At 38.8% G+C, this 18532-nt stretch overlaps 1 protein-coding gene across 3 annotated transcripts in view; it reads left to right on the forward strand.

The window, feature by feature from the left end:
- SIPA1L1 (signal induced proliferation associated 1 like 1) overlaps positions 1–18296 on the forward strand; it is a 219205-nt gene extending 200909 nt beyond the window's left edge. For 2 of the 3 annotated variants that reach the window (XM_034062574.1, XM_031051950.2), the window contains 7 exons: positions 4210–4449; positions 5518–5683; positions 9004–9247; positions 12172–12318; positions 14778–14892; positions 15374–15455; positions 16220–18296. In XM_034062574.1, coding sequence (XP_033918465.1) covers positions 4210–4449; positions 5518–5683; positions 9004–9247; positions 12172–12318; positions 14778–14892; positions 15374–15455; positions 16220–16363 — 1138 coding nt within the window. In that variant the 3' untranslated portion in view covers positions 16364–18296. The remainder of the gene's footprint in view (positions 1–4209; positions 4450–5517; positions 5684–9003; positions 9248–12171; positions 12319–14777; positions 14893–15373; positions 15456–16219) is intronic. The other variant, XM_034062575.1, reaches the window with a different exon arrangement.
- Positions 18297–18532: the final 236 nt, after the last annotated feature.

Below are 18532 nucleotides of genomic sequence, written 5' to 3' on the forward strand. Positions count from 1 at the left end.
AAATAGGAATAGTTCAGTAGAAAAGTTGAAAATATCTTGGAAGGGCAGCCATGCACTTGACAGCTCTCATCTTTGTCTTCCATGCATTTACTTTGCGACTTGTTTGCTAACTTAAGTCCAGGATGTTGTCTTGTCATTATGTGGTAGCATAGTGTCTCCAAACATGTTACTTTCTATTGCTTATTTGGATTCATTTATGTGATGCTTCTCTGAGGATAAAAAATCTCTGTGTTTTTTGAGGCTGTTACTGATATTTCCAGATAAAGATTCCCGAGGCTTTATGCTAGGAAAAACAGTTGGAGGTTGGTTTTTGTTTTGCAGTTTCACTTAAAAAACAGATGTTAAAAATGCAGCTCTTTACAAAGAGGAGTACTAGCAATTTGTAGAACACATGGGGCATGATACTTGAAAAATACTGCAATCATTGCGCCCACATTGTATATTTTGTTGGAGAGAGAAAAAAGATGCTTGTGTTCCTTTCTTTCTTATTTTTGAGGACTAGAACATGTGTTTGATGCCTCACAGTAAAGGAAAGGCACAGTGGGCTAAAAAGCTTTCACTTTGTTTCTGATGAACACCAGTGCTGACCTAAGGAAACCCTAGATCCAGCTGTTTGCTTCCAGCTCTCCCATAGGTCTTTCTATGGAGGCACAACAGCTTGTAGCTGGCGGCTTGTTAAACTGGCACTTCCAAAATGTAACCACATCTGCCTCTTTCTGAAGGAGGGGAGACAGAAGGGCAATTCTGAGTTGGCTGCTTTTCATGAGAAATGAACAGCTTAATTGGTGTGTTTCTCTGTCAGTTTTTAATTTGTTATCCTTTGTTGCTTCTCACTTTTTTACCTTTTGCCTGTGGAGGCCAGAATGTCTGTAATGTCTTTAGAGTCAGGCTTCTGAGGAAGAAAATGAATTTGGCCCTAAAAAGAACTTAGTGACAAAAGAAAGTAACCACAAATTAGAGTGTTTGTGTCTGTAGAAGACAGGAGCAATAATCAGTTTTCAGATCATTTAATGGTGCATGAAAGAACTTGTACCTGAGATTTGGTGGCAAAATGTAAATTATAGTGATTAACTTCTAGAGCAGAGCTTCTGGCTGGGTTTTATTTTTCTTCTCCACCCCCATTCTGAAAGTCCTTCCTGATGATTGTGCAGATTTCTCATAGCATCCCAGGAGAACAGCATTATGTAGGCCAGTAATTACACAGAGTCATTATAGCTGAATGTCATTAAATGAAGCCATATGCGCTGATGGCATGAATTCCCTGGGAAGAAAATAAAATCAAACTTTCATTTCCACCTAAACTATACAGCGTTTCTTACAGTTCTCAAAACTGAAAATTGTGGCTATTTCTAGTAAAGTATCTTTTTCATTATTTTTAATAATTTGAAGATACTTAAAGTATTATTTAATAATTGTATAATATTTTTGTGACTGGTTCACCTGCAATTGTTGCAGATTGTCATGTGGTATTTGAATTTTTCCTTAACTTAATCCTTGATGCCTCAGTAATTGAGGTGGGAGGTGGGGTACCAACAGTGGCTATCTCTTGTGTCCTGGGAATGAGGACTGAATTTCTTCCAGATACGATCAAGCTGATACAGGCATCCTTACAGACAGTATGAGGGATCCTCTGCATGCTTCCTGTGTCAGATGCTCTGTTCTCATCACTACTGTAGTAGTCCAGCTCTGATTTATTTTTTTCTGTAGTTTATCCAAAGCCTTTTGCTCTTCAAATATGCTCTCACTAAACAAGTATGTCTCTGTCAGTATCCTATTGTCCTGACTATGTTTACTTATAGGGTGTCATATCCCCAGTTTGTGCATAGTTCCTGAAGCAGGTTATCCTCCCAAAATACTGTGTTGTAAAACTGCAGCTCAAAATGCAAGACGCTTCAAAGAAAAATATACTTAAAACCGTATGCTAATTTTTCTGCTTATTTGCTAGGCTGCTTTTGGCATCTACTTTATTATACATATTATAATAAATATTAAAATAATAACATTTAACATAATGTGTATATACAATATATAAGAAAATACTATTTTATTTATATGTTTTAAAATGCATATACATACGCATTTCATGTATGAATTTTATGTAGAGCATTCTCAACATCATTCCTTTACCTGTTTTCCCTAGTAATATTAAGGATCAACTGTAATGGCCTATCTAGGAGTTGTTACTGGTTTTTATCAAGAAATGTTTTCTCACAACTAGCACTTCCTTGAGTGGATGGATTAAAAATGGATGTGGATGTGATGGATTAAAAGTGGATGGATTAAATCTGATGGATTAAAGAATTCTGAAATGTGATCAGAACTTCCCTTTTCCTACACTGAAGCAAAGGACTTCTTGAGTGCATTTAGAAAGGGGAAGAAAAACCCTCAGACAAAGTGGCTCTATGTATTTCCTTTATAGATGTGCATCTTCCCCAGACCTTGGCGGTTTAATTTTGTGGTGGTGATGCCTCACAGATGGACTTCTTTACTCAGCATGTGTAGGAGTTTTATCTCAATATTGAAAAAGGAAGGGGGAATTAAAAGAAATTTACTGCCTCTCACTCATCACTTAATTTTCTGTGCTTTCTTGCTATAAATTATGTTTACTTGTATTTGTTACAAATACGAAGGTCATAAAGAAGTGCAGTGCCAAATATATGGGCTTGATGGACAAGAAATCTTTTTCCTGTATTTTCCCAATCTGCTGTTTTTTTTATAGGCCTTTCTGATGTACAGCTGGGGGGGTCGGGGGGGGAGGGGGCGGAGGGACAGAGAGAGTAATTTTATATAATACGTAAATCTGTATTACTGTCATTTGATTTGCACACATGTGGGGACGTATCTTGCCCCTGATGTGCAGGACTTCACAGCCATCCTTATGTACATTAAATGAGGGATGGCTGCAGCAGCTGGTGCTATTTGAGGTGGGAAGACTACAGTCCAGTTAGACTCCTCATTAAATCCACAGCACTTGACTGTCGGGACTGGTGATGCTTAACTTGCACCATATGAAAATGAAACGTAGTTGAAGGTGATTTTTTAGACTCTGTATGTTCTCAGTGGAGAGAGGGGAGAAACTCCAAAACATTAATTCTCCCTGTGTATCTGAAACACCTAATTTAAGATGAGGAGAATCACCTCCTAAGGATATTTCTTCATTGACTACAGGAGGAGCCAGACAAGTAGCATAGATAAGTAACTGACTTCTATAATGCTAAATGTGAGATTGTTTTCCCAGGTGGCAACATAAATTTTACCTTGAATTCTTTCTCTATGTCAGTGAGAGATGTGAAAATGCATTGTTTTATCAAGATATGAAAAGACTGCTGAATAATTTTCTGTTAAGCTAAAAAAGAAGAGATTATTCAGTGACTTTATTCAGCCCCCCAGCTAATTTTTGTGTCTCAGTCAGAAGCTGTTCTTTACCACAGGGCCATCTGTTTCAAATTCCTGCCTTACAGAGTTGTATACAGGGATGAAAATGTGGCTAAGTTGTATAGAGGGATCTGATAGAAAGCTGGTCTCCAAATATATAATGCTATTTCAGTGCTAAGGCTGTACACAAAGTTTTCCTGTAACTGTACTTAGAAATGCCTGACCTTTTATGGTTGTTATAGTAAATATTGTCTTAAGTCCTAGTGCTCCTGATATGGTGCAAATTGCATCAGATTTGAATATCAGCATAACTAAAGAGTAGCTCCTATCTACAGCCCTCTTCCTTCTTCCAACAATTAAGCTGCAGTTGGTCATCCCAGCAATTTTTTCTGTCTGGACAAAATGTGATGTAGGTTAGAGGCCTGCTCAGACTTCTCAGTTTAAGTCTTTTTTTGCAACTGGTACCTGCTTTTTTTTTGAAAAATCCAGAAAACCCTCTTTTGAAAGATATATGGATTTTTTTTTTTTTTTTGCTAATTCAGCTACAATCTCTTGTATAACCTTTAAGGTGCCTAATGAAGGTAAACCCTAGATTTCCCACTGGGGAATGAGGAGACGGTGGTCTACTGCATCCTTAGAGGCTGTTTACAAAGTTTATTACTGTATGAGATGTTTTTAGTGAAAAATGGGTGGAAGGCCTTTAACAAGAGAGAATTGGTTTTGATACACTCACTATTGACAGGAGTAACATCTCGTGCCTCAAGTTCTGCTTTAAAAATAGTGAAGTGAGGTGCACGTTTGGCAACTTTTTTCTTTATTCTGTTTTTGTCCTAGTACCATGAGCTCACGACACTCTGCCAGCCCGGTTGTTTTCACCAGTGCTAGAAGCTCTCCTAAAGAAGAGCTTCATCCTGCTACTTCTCCCCAGCTCGCACCTTCTTTCTCCTCTTCCTCTTCCTCCTCATCTGGTCCTAGGACTTTCTACCCTCGTCAGGGTGCTACTAGCAAGTATCTGATCGGATGGAAAAAGCCGGAAGGGACAATAAACTCAGTGGGGTTTATGGATTCAAGAAAGTAAGACCATTTTTTTTGTTCTCTTGTTTTATTATTTTTTTAACTGTAAAGACGCATTGAAATCTGTGACACTCTCTGTATAGAAGAGCTCAAGGCTATTGAATGCTTATTATTCTGTAGAACTTAATCTCTAATCTAGAGTTCTGCAGTTAGGCTTAAATATTTGAAAGTTAGCTAATCTCATTCCCTGTTAAATTGTAAAAGTTTTTTTATCATTTCTTGAGAGCAATATAAATTTCAGTCCTGTTAAAGCTTATCTTTCCTTGAGATGTCTTAAAGGTGACTCAGAATGGCCTTTGAGCAAATATTAAAAATCCTCTTAATGTAGAGCGTGAGCTTTCCTTAAGCCTCTCATCCATGTAGTAGTACTGCACATGCTGTGCTTTAGTTCTATGTCACTCCATGTTGCCTTGTTAAGATTGCTGCCAGTATCCAGTCTAACTGGCTTAAAGCAGTCGAAGGTCTCTCTGCATTACAATATGCAACCATCTCCTTTGGAAGAGAAATTGAGACAGAACTTACTAGCAAAAATACTGTTTAAGTCCAGTGTGGCTTCGAAAGCAAGTGGTTCAGAAAGCGTGTTTCAGAGTAATTTATTCAACCCATCTTGACTTTTATTGGGTTGAGCACAGTATCCCCTAGATTATACCAATAACTGGCTGTAAAAAGGAGATGGTGAAACTTTGTGATAATTGTACTACAGAAAGCCAGGTAAATGATTAAAGAAACATAGTGATTTCCTTACTTTGGGGGTCATTGAAGACATTTATATTTTTTATTTTTCTTACAAAGTACACTTTAATAGATTCAGTTCCTTATTGTGAAGATGTATTACGATAATCTTTAAATGTATTGCTATTTGATTTTTTTTACTTATTTTAAGTTATTGCTTCAACAGGTATTCATAAAGATGAGACTCTGCTCAATTAGCAAAACTCTTTCCCTCCTTCATGCCCCCTACCTAGGGTTTTTCTTTGAAAATCTTGAGGGTGCTATAATTCTTGTTTTATTCATGCCTCCTGCCCCAGGGCTTTGAGACCTGAATGTGTCTGTTCCATTTCATTTAAGACGTCACCAGAGTGATGGCAATGAAATGGCCCACCCTCGACTGCGTGCTTCAGCAAGAGATCTACGAGCATCACCGAAACGAGCATCCAAGTCCACCGTTGAAGAAGAGCTGAAGAAATTGATAGATCTTGATAGCCCAACACCAGAATCCCAAAAGAATTTTAAGGTACATTAAAGAAAGGGTCTGTCCCTTGGCTATCTCTTATCACAGTTAAGTGAAATCTCAGAATACCTAAAGAGCAACGCACAGGTCCTCTTGTGATCCAAGACATAGTTCTGTTGTTACAAAATAGAGACGTGTAAAGTTACACTTTATGAGAATTTTGGTTATTGAGTTCATTGCTGCTGAGGCATATCAACTAATACAGCAAATGCTTCACATTTTGGAAAAGGATAGAAAGCCATGAAGCTTTAAGATTTTGGTGCAGAAAATGCTGAGTGCTTTCAAAGCAGTCAAAGATGAAGTGCTCATTCATATAGTGCTTACTTGGTTGGATTTTGCACTGGACTCAAGACTTGCTCAGATAGGATCTTTTCTATTCTCACTCATAACAGGAAAATAAAATGCAAAGCAATTCCCTACATTTTCATCATGGACAGAAGACCATCTGTTTGTCACAAACTTAGCTTACTAGAGAAATACAGTCATTACTAAAGTCAGTGCAATCTTATTAGTTTTGCGTGTGAATTTAAAGAGACTAGGACACCAAATTGCAAAGAACATTTGGGACTGCTGGCTCATGGAAAATCCTGTGGTGTTGTCTTGTGCATTTGAATTTTTCTTCCTCGATCACATCACTAGACAGTGACATGTTGATAGTGTTGAAACTCCTTGCAAAAAGCACACTTTGATGCCTCTTAATCATGTAACTGCACAAGGATCAAGAATGCTCCCCAAACTTAAGCAAATATTTATAAGTGGTTACAGACTTTTCCTGATAAATTTCAAAATGTGTATAGTAACACAAAAGGCATACATTAGTTTTATGCATCTATCATTTTGAAGAGAACATCTTGACTTCCACAGTCTCCATGTACAGGCACTGTACATGTACTGTACAGCTTAGGCTTGTCACCTGGAGCCCACAACAGTTTCCACAGCAACCATGCAGAACAGAGAGCTCCAGCCTCCTTCTTTTCTTATAAAAACACAGAGTGGCTTATTAAAACTTGTAAGTGCTAGGTTCCATACACAGATTATTTCAGATGTTACCTCTGAGGGCAGAGAAGAGCAAAAAGCCTGTGAGTGGCAAGATTCCTATTTCATAGGTTTGTGATAGTTCTGTGTAAGACACGGGTGATGCGAGCGTCTCCTGGTGGTTGTTTTGGGCAGGAGGCTTATTCCAGGACATTACATTTTATTTAAAGAGGTGACCATGAGAAGTGTGTATGTTCCCAAGTTTGTTGTTTTTCTGCTTTGGTGTTAGTGAATCAGTTCTTACCCTGATCTTTATTTCCTGTAACTGCAGTAAGTATGTTAACTCAGGTTACACTTCTGATAAATTTCAGCAAGTTCATAACGTTCTATCACACCAATAAATGAAATCTTTTCCATTTTAAGAGTACCTGTCATTTCTGCCCACTGATTGATTTATATTTCATCTTAAAAAGGTGCTCTTGCAACATGAAACTTTTCTGACATTTTAAAAGAAAAAAAATAATAATAGCCTTCATTAGTTGAAGGCACAAAGACCAAAAAAATCCTTCTCCTTCCTGTTTCTTGGTTGCCGAAGGCTTTGTTTGCTAGCAGAATTTGTTCTAGGCTGTGATTCTGTGTGTCTTGTGCATCTTTTCGTTATCTTCCCAGCCTTCTTTATTTCCTTACCTATTACTTATGTATTATATCTTCTCAGACAAGCCACACGTTTTTTCTTCCCTCTGCTCTATCCCCAGAACACAATTCCTACTTGTATTGCCTCTCTTCTGACTCAGATGTTCATATATGCGCAGCCTTTTAATCTCAACATCTGGTATTAACTAGTGGTTCCAACTCCTAATTTAACACTTAAGTGAACAATACCACCCTCAAGTAAATGCTGCTTGACTTAGCAGCCCTTTCTTTTCCTTGCCACTTCAGGACAAGTACTGGGAGATATCACTGGATCATAACATGGCCCTTCTGACTGAGCTTTTAAATTTCAAAATACAGAAGCAGCTTGATCCTCAGTATAATACTGAGACATCTGCATACCAGAAGTTGTCATTTCTGTAGCATTAACTGTGTATGCAAGGTTCATATTATGATGGATGTGTCCTGAGTGAGGCAACACAGAAGGGAGAATTTGATGTAATAGAAGGTCAGCATGGGGATATGGCTTCTTTTTCTTTCCTTGTCTTTTGATGAAAGCAGGTTTATGGAAGTAATTTTAACTGTTTCTAATCCTTAATTGTAAACCCAAAACATGCAGCAGTCTGTTAGTATTAAAATTTGTAATGTTATGGGGGGGAGGGGAGAACCTGGCAGATTGTCTTCCAGCTGTACTGTACCAATAATGCCCCCTCCATGCTCTTTCTCCCACGCTGTAGTGTGGGATTTTGATCACAGGAATAGAGTAACGTCTGTTTAAATGTTTGGGGTTTTTTTTCTCTTTGAGAGAACTATTTTTATGTGCAAATGAGCAACTCTGTAATGTTTAATCACTTTTCTCAGAAATTGTATTAGCTCCTTTTTTGTTTAAACTTGCCTACAGAGCAGATGAGGATGGTGAGGTCCTCCTTTCTATTTGCCATTTCTTCATGGAAGCCTTTGTACCACATTACAACCAACCCACAAAGAAGTATGATGTCTTAGAGGTAGTTACAGGTTTCATGAAAATCAGCGTCTCTGCTGATGAGACTGGTTCTTTGATAGCAGCTCACTGACGCTTCCTGGAGAGTATGTAACTCCAGCGTAACCACAGCATTGCTTTCACCTACGTGTAACATGAGGGAAGCTGGGATGATGGTGGGTGTAAGACATGAGTTCTCTTACTCACGTGACTGTTTACTTGATTTTGATTCAAACTCTGAAGAATCACAGCGGTGGTGGGTGTTCCTGCTTGTTCAATAAGACGAGACTTTTAATTAGTTAACATTTGCTGGTGCTCTGCCTGCAGGAAGGCAGCCTCCCCCGGGCACAAGGGAGAACTCTGGTTTATGCAGAATTCAGTCTGCTTCTATAAGCATTATCTCTGCTACATGTCAGCTCCAGAATCTGCAAGGACTGTCTGTGATTTCCACTTCAGGAGAAGTTTGAAGGGCATTTAAAGGGTAGAATGTGAGATAGGCTGATCAAAACCTATATATGTTGCCTAGTTATAATCACCCTTAAAGTAGATTCTTCTAGTTCTTTTTCCTATCTACTGAAAAAATACTATGTTAACACTTGCTTTCTTATTTTACAAAAAGTTAAAAAAAAACAACACAATTTCAACATAGACTCCAAAAGTTTCCTTATTGATTTTTTTTCTTTCTCATTTCTTTTTATTTGTTTCTATGAATGTATAGTCACACACTCTGTCCTGTCAGTCTCCCTTTCCCAGCACTCCTACCACAAGGCGTGCCTTGCAAAGGACTTTGTCAGATGAGAGTATTTACAGTGGTCAAAGGGACCACTTCTTCACCTCGCGGGCCTCCCTCTTGGACCAAGCCATGCCAAATGATGTACTATTCACCAGCACGTACCCTTCTCTCCCAAAGTCGCTGCCGTTACGGAGACCGTCATATACTTTGGGAATGAAATCACTACATGGTAGGTGTATTTCCCATTTTTCTACTTTCAAAAGATTCCTTTGTGAATCACATTAAAGGAAAATGCTTGTTACAGTAAGTAGTACTTCCATCTTGATTTTGCTACAATAAGGTGAGTCAAGTCACATGCCTGAAAACATAAAATAGGATGGGAATTCCTTTTTTCCTTACTTCAGTGGGTATAAGACTGCAGGACTGGACATGCAGTTTCCTTGTGGAGAGAGCAAAAACCATTGTCTCATTATCTCCAAGTTTTCATCATTTCTTCCAGGAGTCATCTGGACCAGTTGAACCAGTGAGCAAAATAATGTATACCTGGTTATCCATCAGTGACAGCTTCAGGTGGCAGTTTAGTGTGGGATTATGGGAAAAAAACAGTGTTAGGAAAATAATGATACAAAAATGGATAAAATATTAGTGGATATTTAGATGTACGATTACACTAGATACAACTTTTATTGCACCAGATATTAAATTCACTCCCTTACCCTGTTCACTTTACAGGGCTCGAGTTACTTATTTTAGTCACACATCAACAGCTAACAGGAAAAAGTTACTTGGTAAAATGCTGTCAAGAAGGCACTCAGCTTTCGCCCATGAGTTTACTGAAAAGTCTCAGTAGGATTATCTGATAGGTTGCGTGCTGCTGCATGTGAATGTCTCACTTGGTAAGAAAGGGAATTTTCACAAGTTCCGACTGTACCTCCTAACTAAATGTGTACTAAATGTGTTTTCCAGAAATAGAACTAGATCTCACAGTGTAGGATTCTGCGGTGTTTCTGAAGTACATATCTGCTCTGATTTATTCATGTTTTAGTATGTTTCAAGAGTTAAATGCAAGGCTATCAATAGATTCAACTCACTATAGTGGGCCCTAACACAGTCTGTATTCACATCCACAGGATACATTTGACAGTGAAGGCTGCTGAAGAAATCTATTTTAAATGCTTTTCATCTGTCTGTGATCACCAGGCATCAGTTTTCAGTGTTGAACCTGACATTTTCATGAGCTGTTGTTTCTGTACAGCATGTTTCTTGCATAAGAGTTAGGAAACTGAGCTCTCTTCACTTCTGCTTTTTATATACACTAAAATAACTTTGCAGACTTGGTTACGCTCGTATCTGGCTGGTGGATTTGGCTTCTGAAGGCTTGGGTCAGAAGATTAATGAGGATATCTGAGCAGAAGTGGAAAGTAGTGTGGAAAGTCTCTTTTCATTTAGATGGCTGTAGGTTCAAAAAAGAAAACCACAAACCCTTCTTTCACCATCATGTTCCCTTCCACACCAAACCAATTACTCGTCCTAGCACACGAGCTTTCTACACTTGTCAACAAAACAAGATTTTCCATTTTCCATAACATGTAGGGCCTGCGTGATAGAAAGACCAGCTATTTGAGTGACACATAAATTGCCTCTCCCCCCACACTTGTCTTTGCTGAGAGAAAGCTAAAGTAGAGCTAGGTATTTAATACCACAAGTATTCCTTGGCTTCCAGCTACTCAAAATTCTTTTAATTCATATATCTTAGTAACAAAGACCAGCCATTCCAGAACACTGTCAGTTGTTTTGAAGAGGAAAACAGTGAGCTAAAAGCATTATTCTGATCTAGCTCAACTGACAATCCATCTCACACTTTTAAAAGAGGTGATTTTCAAGCGGTTACTTTTTTCCTTCTAATTCCATGTATCTTTTCACTAACTGTATATATTTCCATTAAGAATTTCCCAAATAACTGCTCTATTGGGGGGAGATAATACAAGAATCCTCAGTGTTAATACTGAGCTGAGTTTGTGTTTATAAAAAGTAAACACATACAGAGCCAAAAAAATTTACTTTTTCAAGGTACTGGAGCAATGCAGTGAATGCAGTGTCATTGCTTCCGAGGCAGCAATATTACATAGCTGAAGTTATTAGATAGACACCATGCTGTCTGTCTGTTCTCTGTGTTTCAAATGGATTCTTCACTCTTTTCTGCAGCTTCCTCCCGGATGCCCAGTCCATTTACTCACCCCTACATCTCTAGCACTTCTAATACCACCTATAGATTCTTCATAACTTACTCTACACCCCGACCGAAGGCATGAGGAAGCAAATTGTTGCTGCTTCTGAGCTTACACATGTGCTAACTGACCAGGCATTGCATGTTTTTTTAATTGTTCAGCCAGTAAACTGAGATAAAGTAGATAATTGTTGGTTCACAATTCGGTCTTTCCCTAATTACAGCAATAATTCAGGTGTTTCACTTTGCCTGGCACCAGTTTGCACAAATATGCAGGGACTTGAGATCCTTCCTTCAAGCTTGCCAATGTTTTTTTCTGTAGCAGCCACATACAAACTTATGTTGTACATTGGTACATGTTGGTGTGGTATTTGTCAGTAAAGATCAAGAGGTTTCACTAAACTGCTGGGAGATGTGCAGTACTTTGGAGGTCATTTTAAGAGTTTTAGTCTCATTCATCTCGGTAGGTCTAAGTCTGCTGCTATTGATCTATGAGATTGTAAAGAGTGAAGGAGAAATAAACACAATTTTGTATTTTTACAAGAGCAAATAGGTGCAAAGGAGTGTAGAAGCCCCAGCAGAGCCCTTTGAATTACCCTCAGCTTGTGCAGAGACAAGAGTTGTTAGGTAAAAGAGTATTGTCCACACCCCCCATACTGGGAAGAGGCAGAGACTGGTTTTTGAAGTGCTAACCTGCAAAGATTCAGGCAGGTTAGAAAGGAGCTGAATGTCTGACTGAGAAGCACTTAGAAAACTTGCTTGTAACATTCTGTATTTGGTCAACTACAGTTGATCTAACATTCTACTGAGTTCTGGTTCCAAATCTGCTATCCCAGAAAAATTAAAAATTAGGGATGCATTGGTATTAAGAAAGGAATTTTGGAAGGATTTTTATGGAATTTATAATCTATTCTGCCTTACTCTAGGAGAATTTTCTGCCTCAGATAGTTCCCTCACAGACATCCAGGAGCAAAGACGGCAGCCCATGCCAGATCCTGGTCTTATGCCATTGCCTGATTCTGCCTCTGATCTGGACTGGTCAAACTTGGTAGATGCTGCCAAAGCCTTTGAAGGTAAGTTTTCAGAATGTGGTACTGAGAAAGCTAATCTTTGTGCAAGCATCATTAAGGAGTGGTTTTGTTGTTTGTTATTTTTGTTGGTTTTGTTGTTAGCTTGGCATTTTAAATCTTGATTCTTGTTTTTACTGTTTCCACTTAGTCTGAAGCTTAAGCCCATTTAAAATAGCAACTCAGGTCTTAATAGCTTTGTATGTGACACTGCAATGCAGTTTCCTCATACTGGAATTCCTCTGTGCTATGCTTTGACCAGATCTCTGAAACTAACTACTTGTCATGTAGAGCAGTTGCAGACATGACAGCTAGAGTGGAAAAGACATCTGACACAGAAGTGCAAAAGTAAAGTCAAATAACAGGGGGAGGACATATGAGCACACTAATGATTGCATGCTTACTGCACTAGCAAGAAGTGTAGTGCAGCTGAAGCATGCTGCCAAGGTAATTTGGGAAATATACCCCATTGGTATATACTTTTCCATTGCCATTCTTCCCTTTGCATGCTCTGAATGCATAGGCTTGCATGTGAGTGTCGTTTGATCCTGTGGCACTTTCAAGTTCCTAGTAAACTGAACTGTATGCTGCCTAGGTGTATTTGAATTTAAATACCCTTCAGCCCAAAGGGAGTTTACCTTACAGTTACTGTAATCCGATGGAAAAGTCATTTTAGGTGCATTAAACAGAAGTGCCTTTTCCCAGTCTCTGCATAAATGCTGTCCCATCTTCATAAAAGTGTTTTCACTGACCCTGAATCTTTTAGACTTTATTCTGCATGGTTGGAGAAGGCTGTGAAGTAACTTGCTTTCTTGGCTGTTCTCTGGCAGTAGCCATATACATGATTAAGACAGTGCTTACCTAAGCTGATGTTCAAGACATACTTGTATGCTCTGCTCTGTTGCCATAGGAGTTGTAGAATCAGCATGTCTCATATTTCTGCTGTGCAGAATTGAGATAGAGTATTCAAAGTAAGCCTTAGTCTTCAAGAGGAAATGGATTTGTAGTGATGGTTTTTTTTCAGCGCTACATAGGGATGAAACCCAGGTTTTAATGCAGTTCACTGTGGTGAGCAGTTTCTGTTTAAAAGAACCCCTTTTTCTGGTTAGGTTTTGACTGTCCTCATTAACCTGAATCCCTCACTTTTGTAGGCCCCGAAACTCGCTTGTGTTTATCTTTAGAATTGTGAACAGTGTCAGTGTGGTGAAGGTAACAAACTGGCAGCTCAGATGAAGAAAAGCTGGGGGTAACGTATTGGCTGGCACCTTCATCTCACTGCTGTAAAAATACATTCAGATTTGACTTGGAGAGGGAGCAGCTGTCTGATGTCAACATAATCCCAGTCTCTAGTCTCTGACAGTAGGGATTAACAAGTATCAAGCAGCCTAAATTACAATTTGTAATCCTGGACACCTCTCTTCTGTATCAATTGATGTCTTCAGCACAAGCCCTCAAAGTTACAAATGGTGGAATCTGCAACCAGCCAAAAAAAAAATGTGCCTGGATCTTGAGCTAACCAGCTTTCAATATTTTCATTTAAAGGAAAAAAAAGAGGAGCAGGAAAAAATCTGTCAAATACCGAGGCATGTTAATTTTAGCTTTTTTGAAAGCACAGAATAAAAATTTGCCGAGCAGAAAAAGATGATAGTGTTCTATTTCTGGTGAGAGACCAGCAGCTGTTGAGGGAGAGATATGTTAATTTATTAAATGAAAAAGTGTTTGTTACTGTTTGTGCTAGCAAACTCCAGAGTTAGGGGCAGTTGGTAGTTTACAGTCACACCACATGTGATAGTGATTTAGAGATGTGTTAAAACATCTGAGCAATGACAGGACAGAAAGTACAGATGTAAGGCAGGAAAGAGGTTTCACATTTCAATCTGCAAATGTTTTCTAAGGCATAAGGAAAAAATTCTGGGTTCTGAAAATTGCATTGGTCATTTTACTTTCCGTATGCAGATTGGGCACAGTGAGCTTTTCTTTGCTAAAGATAGAGATCCATTATGGATTGAAGGAAACTAAATATAGTTACTGAGCTGTTGGGTACTGTCATGTGGTTGTACTCAGGAAGTTTGCATGGTGTTGCTGTTCTGGCTTAGTTTCTTGCCTCTTCTGGGACTGGCCTTGAGTAGACTGCAAACACCCCTGGGGTATCTGCTTTGCTCTCTCCAGCATCTCCCTTCTGGAGAGTTGCTTAGCCTGAGGGTGATGCATGATCCATGAGAGTGTGCAGTGCTGTGCCAGAGCTAGTGCTTGATATTGAATCCAATACAGTGGAGAACCTGATGCAAACATTTGCAATGCCAATTTGCTTCTGTCAAAAGGGTATCAGTATGTTGTATACTTTATCTTGCTTCAGACAGACTTCTTCAATTGCTTTGAGATCCTGCAGTGTAACTGCTGTGCTATGCATGAACAAATAATCATTATTGCTGTCACTGTTTTTTGCTGTATGTTTGCCTTCTCAGTTCAGCGAGCTTCATTCTTTGCTGCTGCTGATGAAAATCACAGACCTGTGAGCGCTGCCTCCAGTAGTGATCAGGCTGAGGACCAGCTTACTGCACAGATAAAGCCTTATACAGGGTAAGTACACCAGATAATTCAGGCTTCCTCAGGTACAACTGAAGGAAAAGAGCAGGAACATCTTAATTTGGAAGCCATCTCCAGGCTTCACAGAACTCTTCACAAGTTCTCGTGAAGATGGGTGGGAGGTGAAAACAGAAGAATCGTAAGTCCAGTTGGAACCTTTTTGCAGGTTCTTTCTTGTCTGTGATCTGCATGAACGTGTCCAAAGCAATAGTAATTTAGGGCACATACAAGTAGAAAAGTAGAGAGAAGTCAAGTGGTGGGTTGGCTCCAATTAACCATGAGATAAATTCATTCTGTTGATTAATGTGCTGCATATGTTCCATGTACTCTGTTAAGTTGTATTCATTTTGTGAATTCTTAATGTACCTGAGCGCATACCTACATAAAGCCACTTGGTATGCACCAGGCTGTTAGCTACCCTGTGTGAAGATAGTAAATCATATCAACACCTGTTCTTGTTTCCTGCTTACAACAGTAAAGACTCTCCCCCAACTCTCGCCTCTAAAGTGGACCAACTGGAAGGTTTGCTGAAGATGCTGCAGGAGGATTTACGAAAGGTAAACATTCCACCTACAGGAAATCTGTAAGACACATTTAGCGTTGATAGGTGATGCTAATAATTGCATAAGCTGCTTTCCCATGCCTGAGCCTGTGACAGTCTTATCCTTGTGTGAGAACAAGATATTCCTTTGCTACTTTTCTAGGCCATTCTTTTCATTATGCAAGGCCAGAATGGAGTATCTAAATTTGTAGGCATCTGATTCCTCTGCTTAAATTAGGAAGGTGATGCAGAGTACCTTCACTTCTTATTCAGGTGGTGTTGCGAAAGGCTTGAAGTTAATCCATGCAAATATATCCTTCTGCTGTTGCAAAGTTGACAATATTCTCTAAATGTGTAATTTCTGTTGTGGATATTTTCTGTATTGCATTACTGTCTGCTTGGTCCAGAAGGGATCATCTGTGGTCACAGGAAAAGTCTTTTAGCTGGGGAAGGTATTTGCAAGAATATTTCCCATCCCTTATGTAGTTAACCTTCAGCAGTTGTACACTCATACTGTACATACAGAACAGGGCATGCCCAATTTTTTTACTACCTGGGGAGCCAGCTTCTGTATTGAATATAGAGAAATTCTGCTCATTCAAGCGAAAAGTGAGGAATGAAATGTCAAAAATTACTCTTGGATATAAACCCATGTGTTATTGCACGTAAAATCCTTAGAGTGATGCTTGTACTCTCTTAAATAGATTCTTGCCTCTATAAGTGGGTGGGAAGCATGACCTAAAATTTCTACTAAGATCTGTGTTTTTCCTCATGCCTAAGGAAAAGGAGGACAAGGCCAGTCTTCAGGCTGAAGTGCAACATTTGCGGGAAGACAACTTGAGGTTACAGGAGGAATCCCAGAATGCAACCGAGAAACTGAAGAAATTCACTGAATGGGTTTTCAACACGATTGATATGAACTGAGAACAGTGTGCGGGGAAGGAAATGATCTGTTATATTATTCCTGGGACTTAAGCTTTAATGCCACCTTAATCATGACATGTGAAAGTATAGTCAGAGCACTTCCCTGTCCTTCATCCTCCAATGACCCTTTTTTGCATCTCTGCGCGCACTCAGAACAATTGCAGATCAACAATCAATGTCTGCCTTTTGTAGAAAAAAAAGTAAATAATTTTAAAAAGGTAAAATAAAAGTTTAACTGCTAAAATGTGAATGTCTATTTTTTGCACATTGTCTCTTTACCTGTTATGTACAAAATGATTTGGAGGTGGGATCAGGCTTGCTGTTCCATCTGCCTCTGTTTCCATTAACTCCTTTCTCTCTGTTTCAGGTAATCTGCTTTTCCTTGCAGCTTTGGCAAATATTATGACATCTAGAAAATTAGAAGGAAATGTTTATTTTACTGCTCTACTTACATTGTTTTCTGAAGTATGCCACAGACAAGGGGATGTAATGCAATGTTTTAGGTGTCTCGTTAGCAATTTGCGCTTGATTGCTAGTGCTACCTTCCCATACTTTACAGAGAACGTGTGTCCATAGTGTATAGTACAGTACAACCAGCATTGTAACCTTTGGAGAGAGACTAGAGATATGAGCCATGGGCAAGGCATATTATCACACATCTGTTGCATTAGCATTTCTGGTTGCCTTTGTTTCCTGTGGAAACAATGGCTGCAAGTACCTTTACAAACAGCAGAAGTAGGCATGCTGCAGTTCATAGCATGTCAGTCAGGCTGAGAGATAACCAAGTATTGTTGCTGTACCGCTTAAGTATAGTCCCCTTCCCTTCCAGGGGAATCTGTTGCTTGCATATCTGCAGAAGACTTAGGCTGAAGTTGTAAAGAGATTAAGATTTCTTTCCCCTGAACTGTTTCTATGAAAATCCATATTAAGCATCTCTGTGCACCTGCCCTCCCATTCCATTTCTCTGGACTTCTTAAATCACAACAGATTTGAGAAATGTGTATTAAATTTGTGTTTTATTATATGAGAGGTCTTAAAAATCCTTTACTATGAAAGACAGAGGAATATGCAAAGGTGAATTAGAGAAGTGCATTTTTCAAAGCGCTGTGATAGGATTGGAGCTCTGAAATCCCCAGTCCCCAGTGAAACCGTCTAGTGAGAGATTTCCCAGACTGCCTCATGCCAGGAAATTTAATTTCTTGTTCTTTGAAGGAACAGCTAACTTGCCACAACATGTTACCTCTCCAGAAAATAGCTTTCAGGTGTCAGAATACAACTTCTAGGTGCTGCAGTCTGCACAGGCATTAAACTGCAGCATGCTCAGAAACCTTTTCTACTCCCTTCTGAAAATACCTTAATAAATACTGCCTTGCATAAAATGCAGTGTTATTTGGGGGTTAATGTCAAGAGCATCCACTCCCTCCCCTTTACCACATTCTCAAATAGACAGATTAAAATCATCAGGCATAGTCTTGTCAGAAAAACTTCCATGGTCTTTTCAAATCCCTTTTCATGCTCTTAATCTTGCTCCACACAAGTACACACTACACTTCAACCTCAAACTTAATTTGTGATGCTAATCCCCATGGAGTTCTTCTCTGATGTTTTGTCATGGAAATGGATCTCTTTGGAACTATTTCTGGAGTGCTTTTGTAAAGGTTTAGAATGTTGTGGGTTTTTTAATGACTTGTATGAAGGAGATTTATATAATGCCTGATATTATTTGTAAATGGGAAATATTGCTAACATCTCTGAGCATCCTGAAGTTTTGCTTTTATTCTCTTTTAAGTTTGGTTTTTATTTTATTTCAAAAAATATTTTGGGACTTGGGCAGACTATTTATTAGAGTTTTGCAACAGAGTTCTTGTATGATGCCACTGAAGGCTACTTGTAAAATTCTGACAATAAAACTCATTTTAAAGGCTCTTCTAAACCATTTTCTTCTGATTTTGTTTTTTTAAGACTTTTCAGAGGGTCCATTAGTTCTGCTTTCTTCTTGAACCACTTTTCTCAATGCTTAGTGATAGAATTGATTCCATTGTCTATCATAGAGTCATATATTTATACTTTTTATCCCTTTGAAGGCCATTACTTGGCATGTATACATGCATTTCATCTCTGGACTTTTCATTTGTATTTCTGCACAAATGTATTTTTCCATTTACCAGG

This window comes from Melopsittacus undulatus, chromosome 4 (genome assembly GCF_012275295.1).
Source record: "Melopsittacus undulatus isolate bMelUnd1 chromosome 4, bMelUnd1.mat.Z, whole genome shotgun sequence".
NCBI classification, from domain to species: Eukaryota; Metazoa; Chordata; class Aves; order Psittaciformes; family Psittaculidae; genus Melopsittacus; species Melopsittacus undulatus.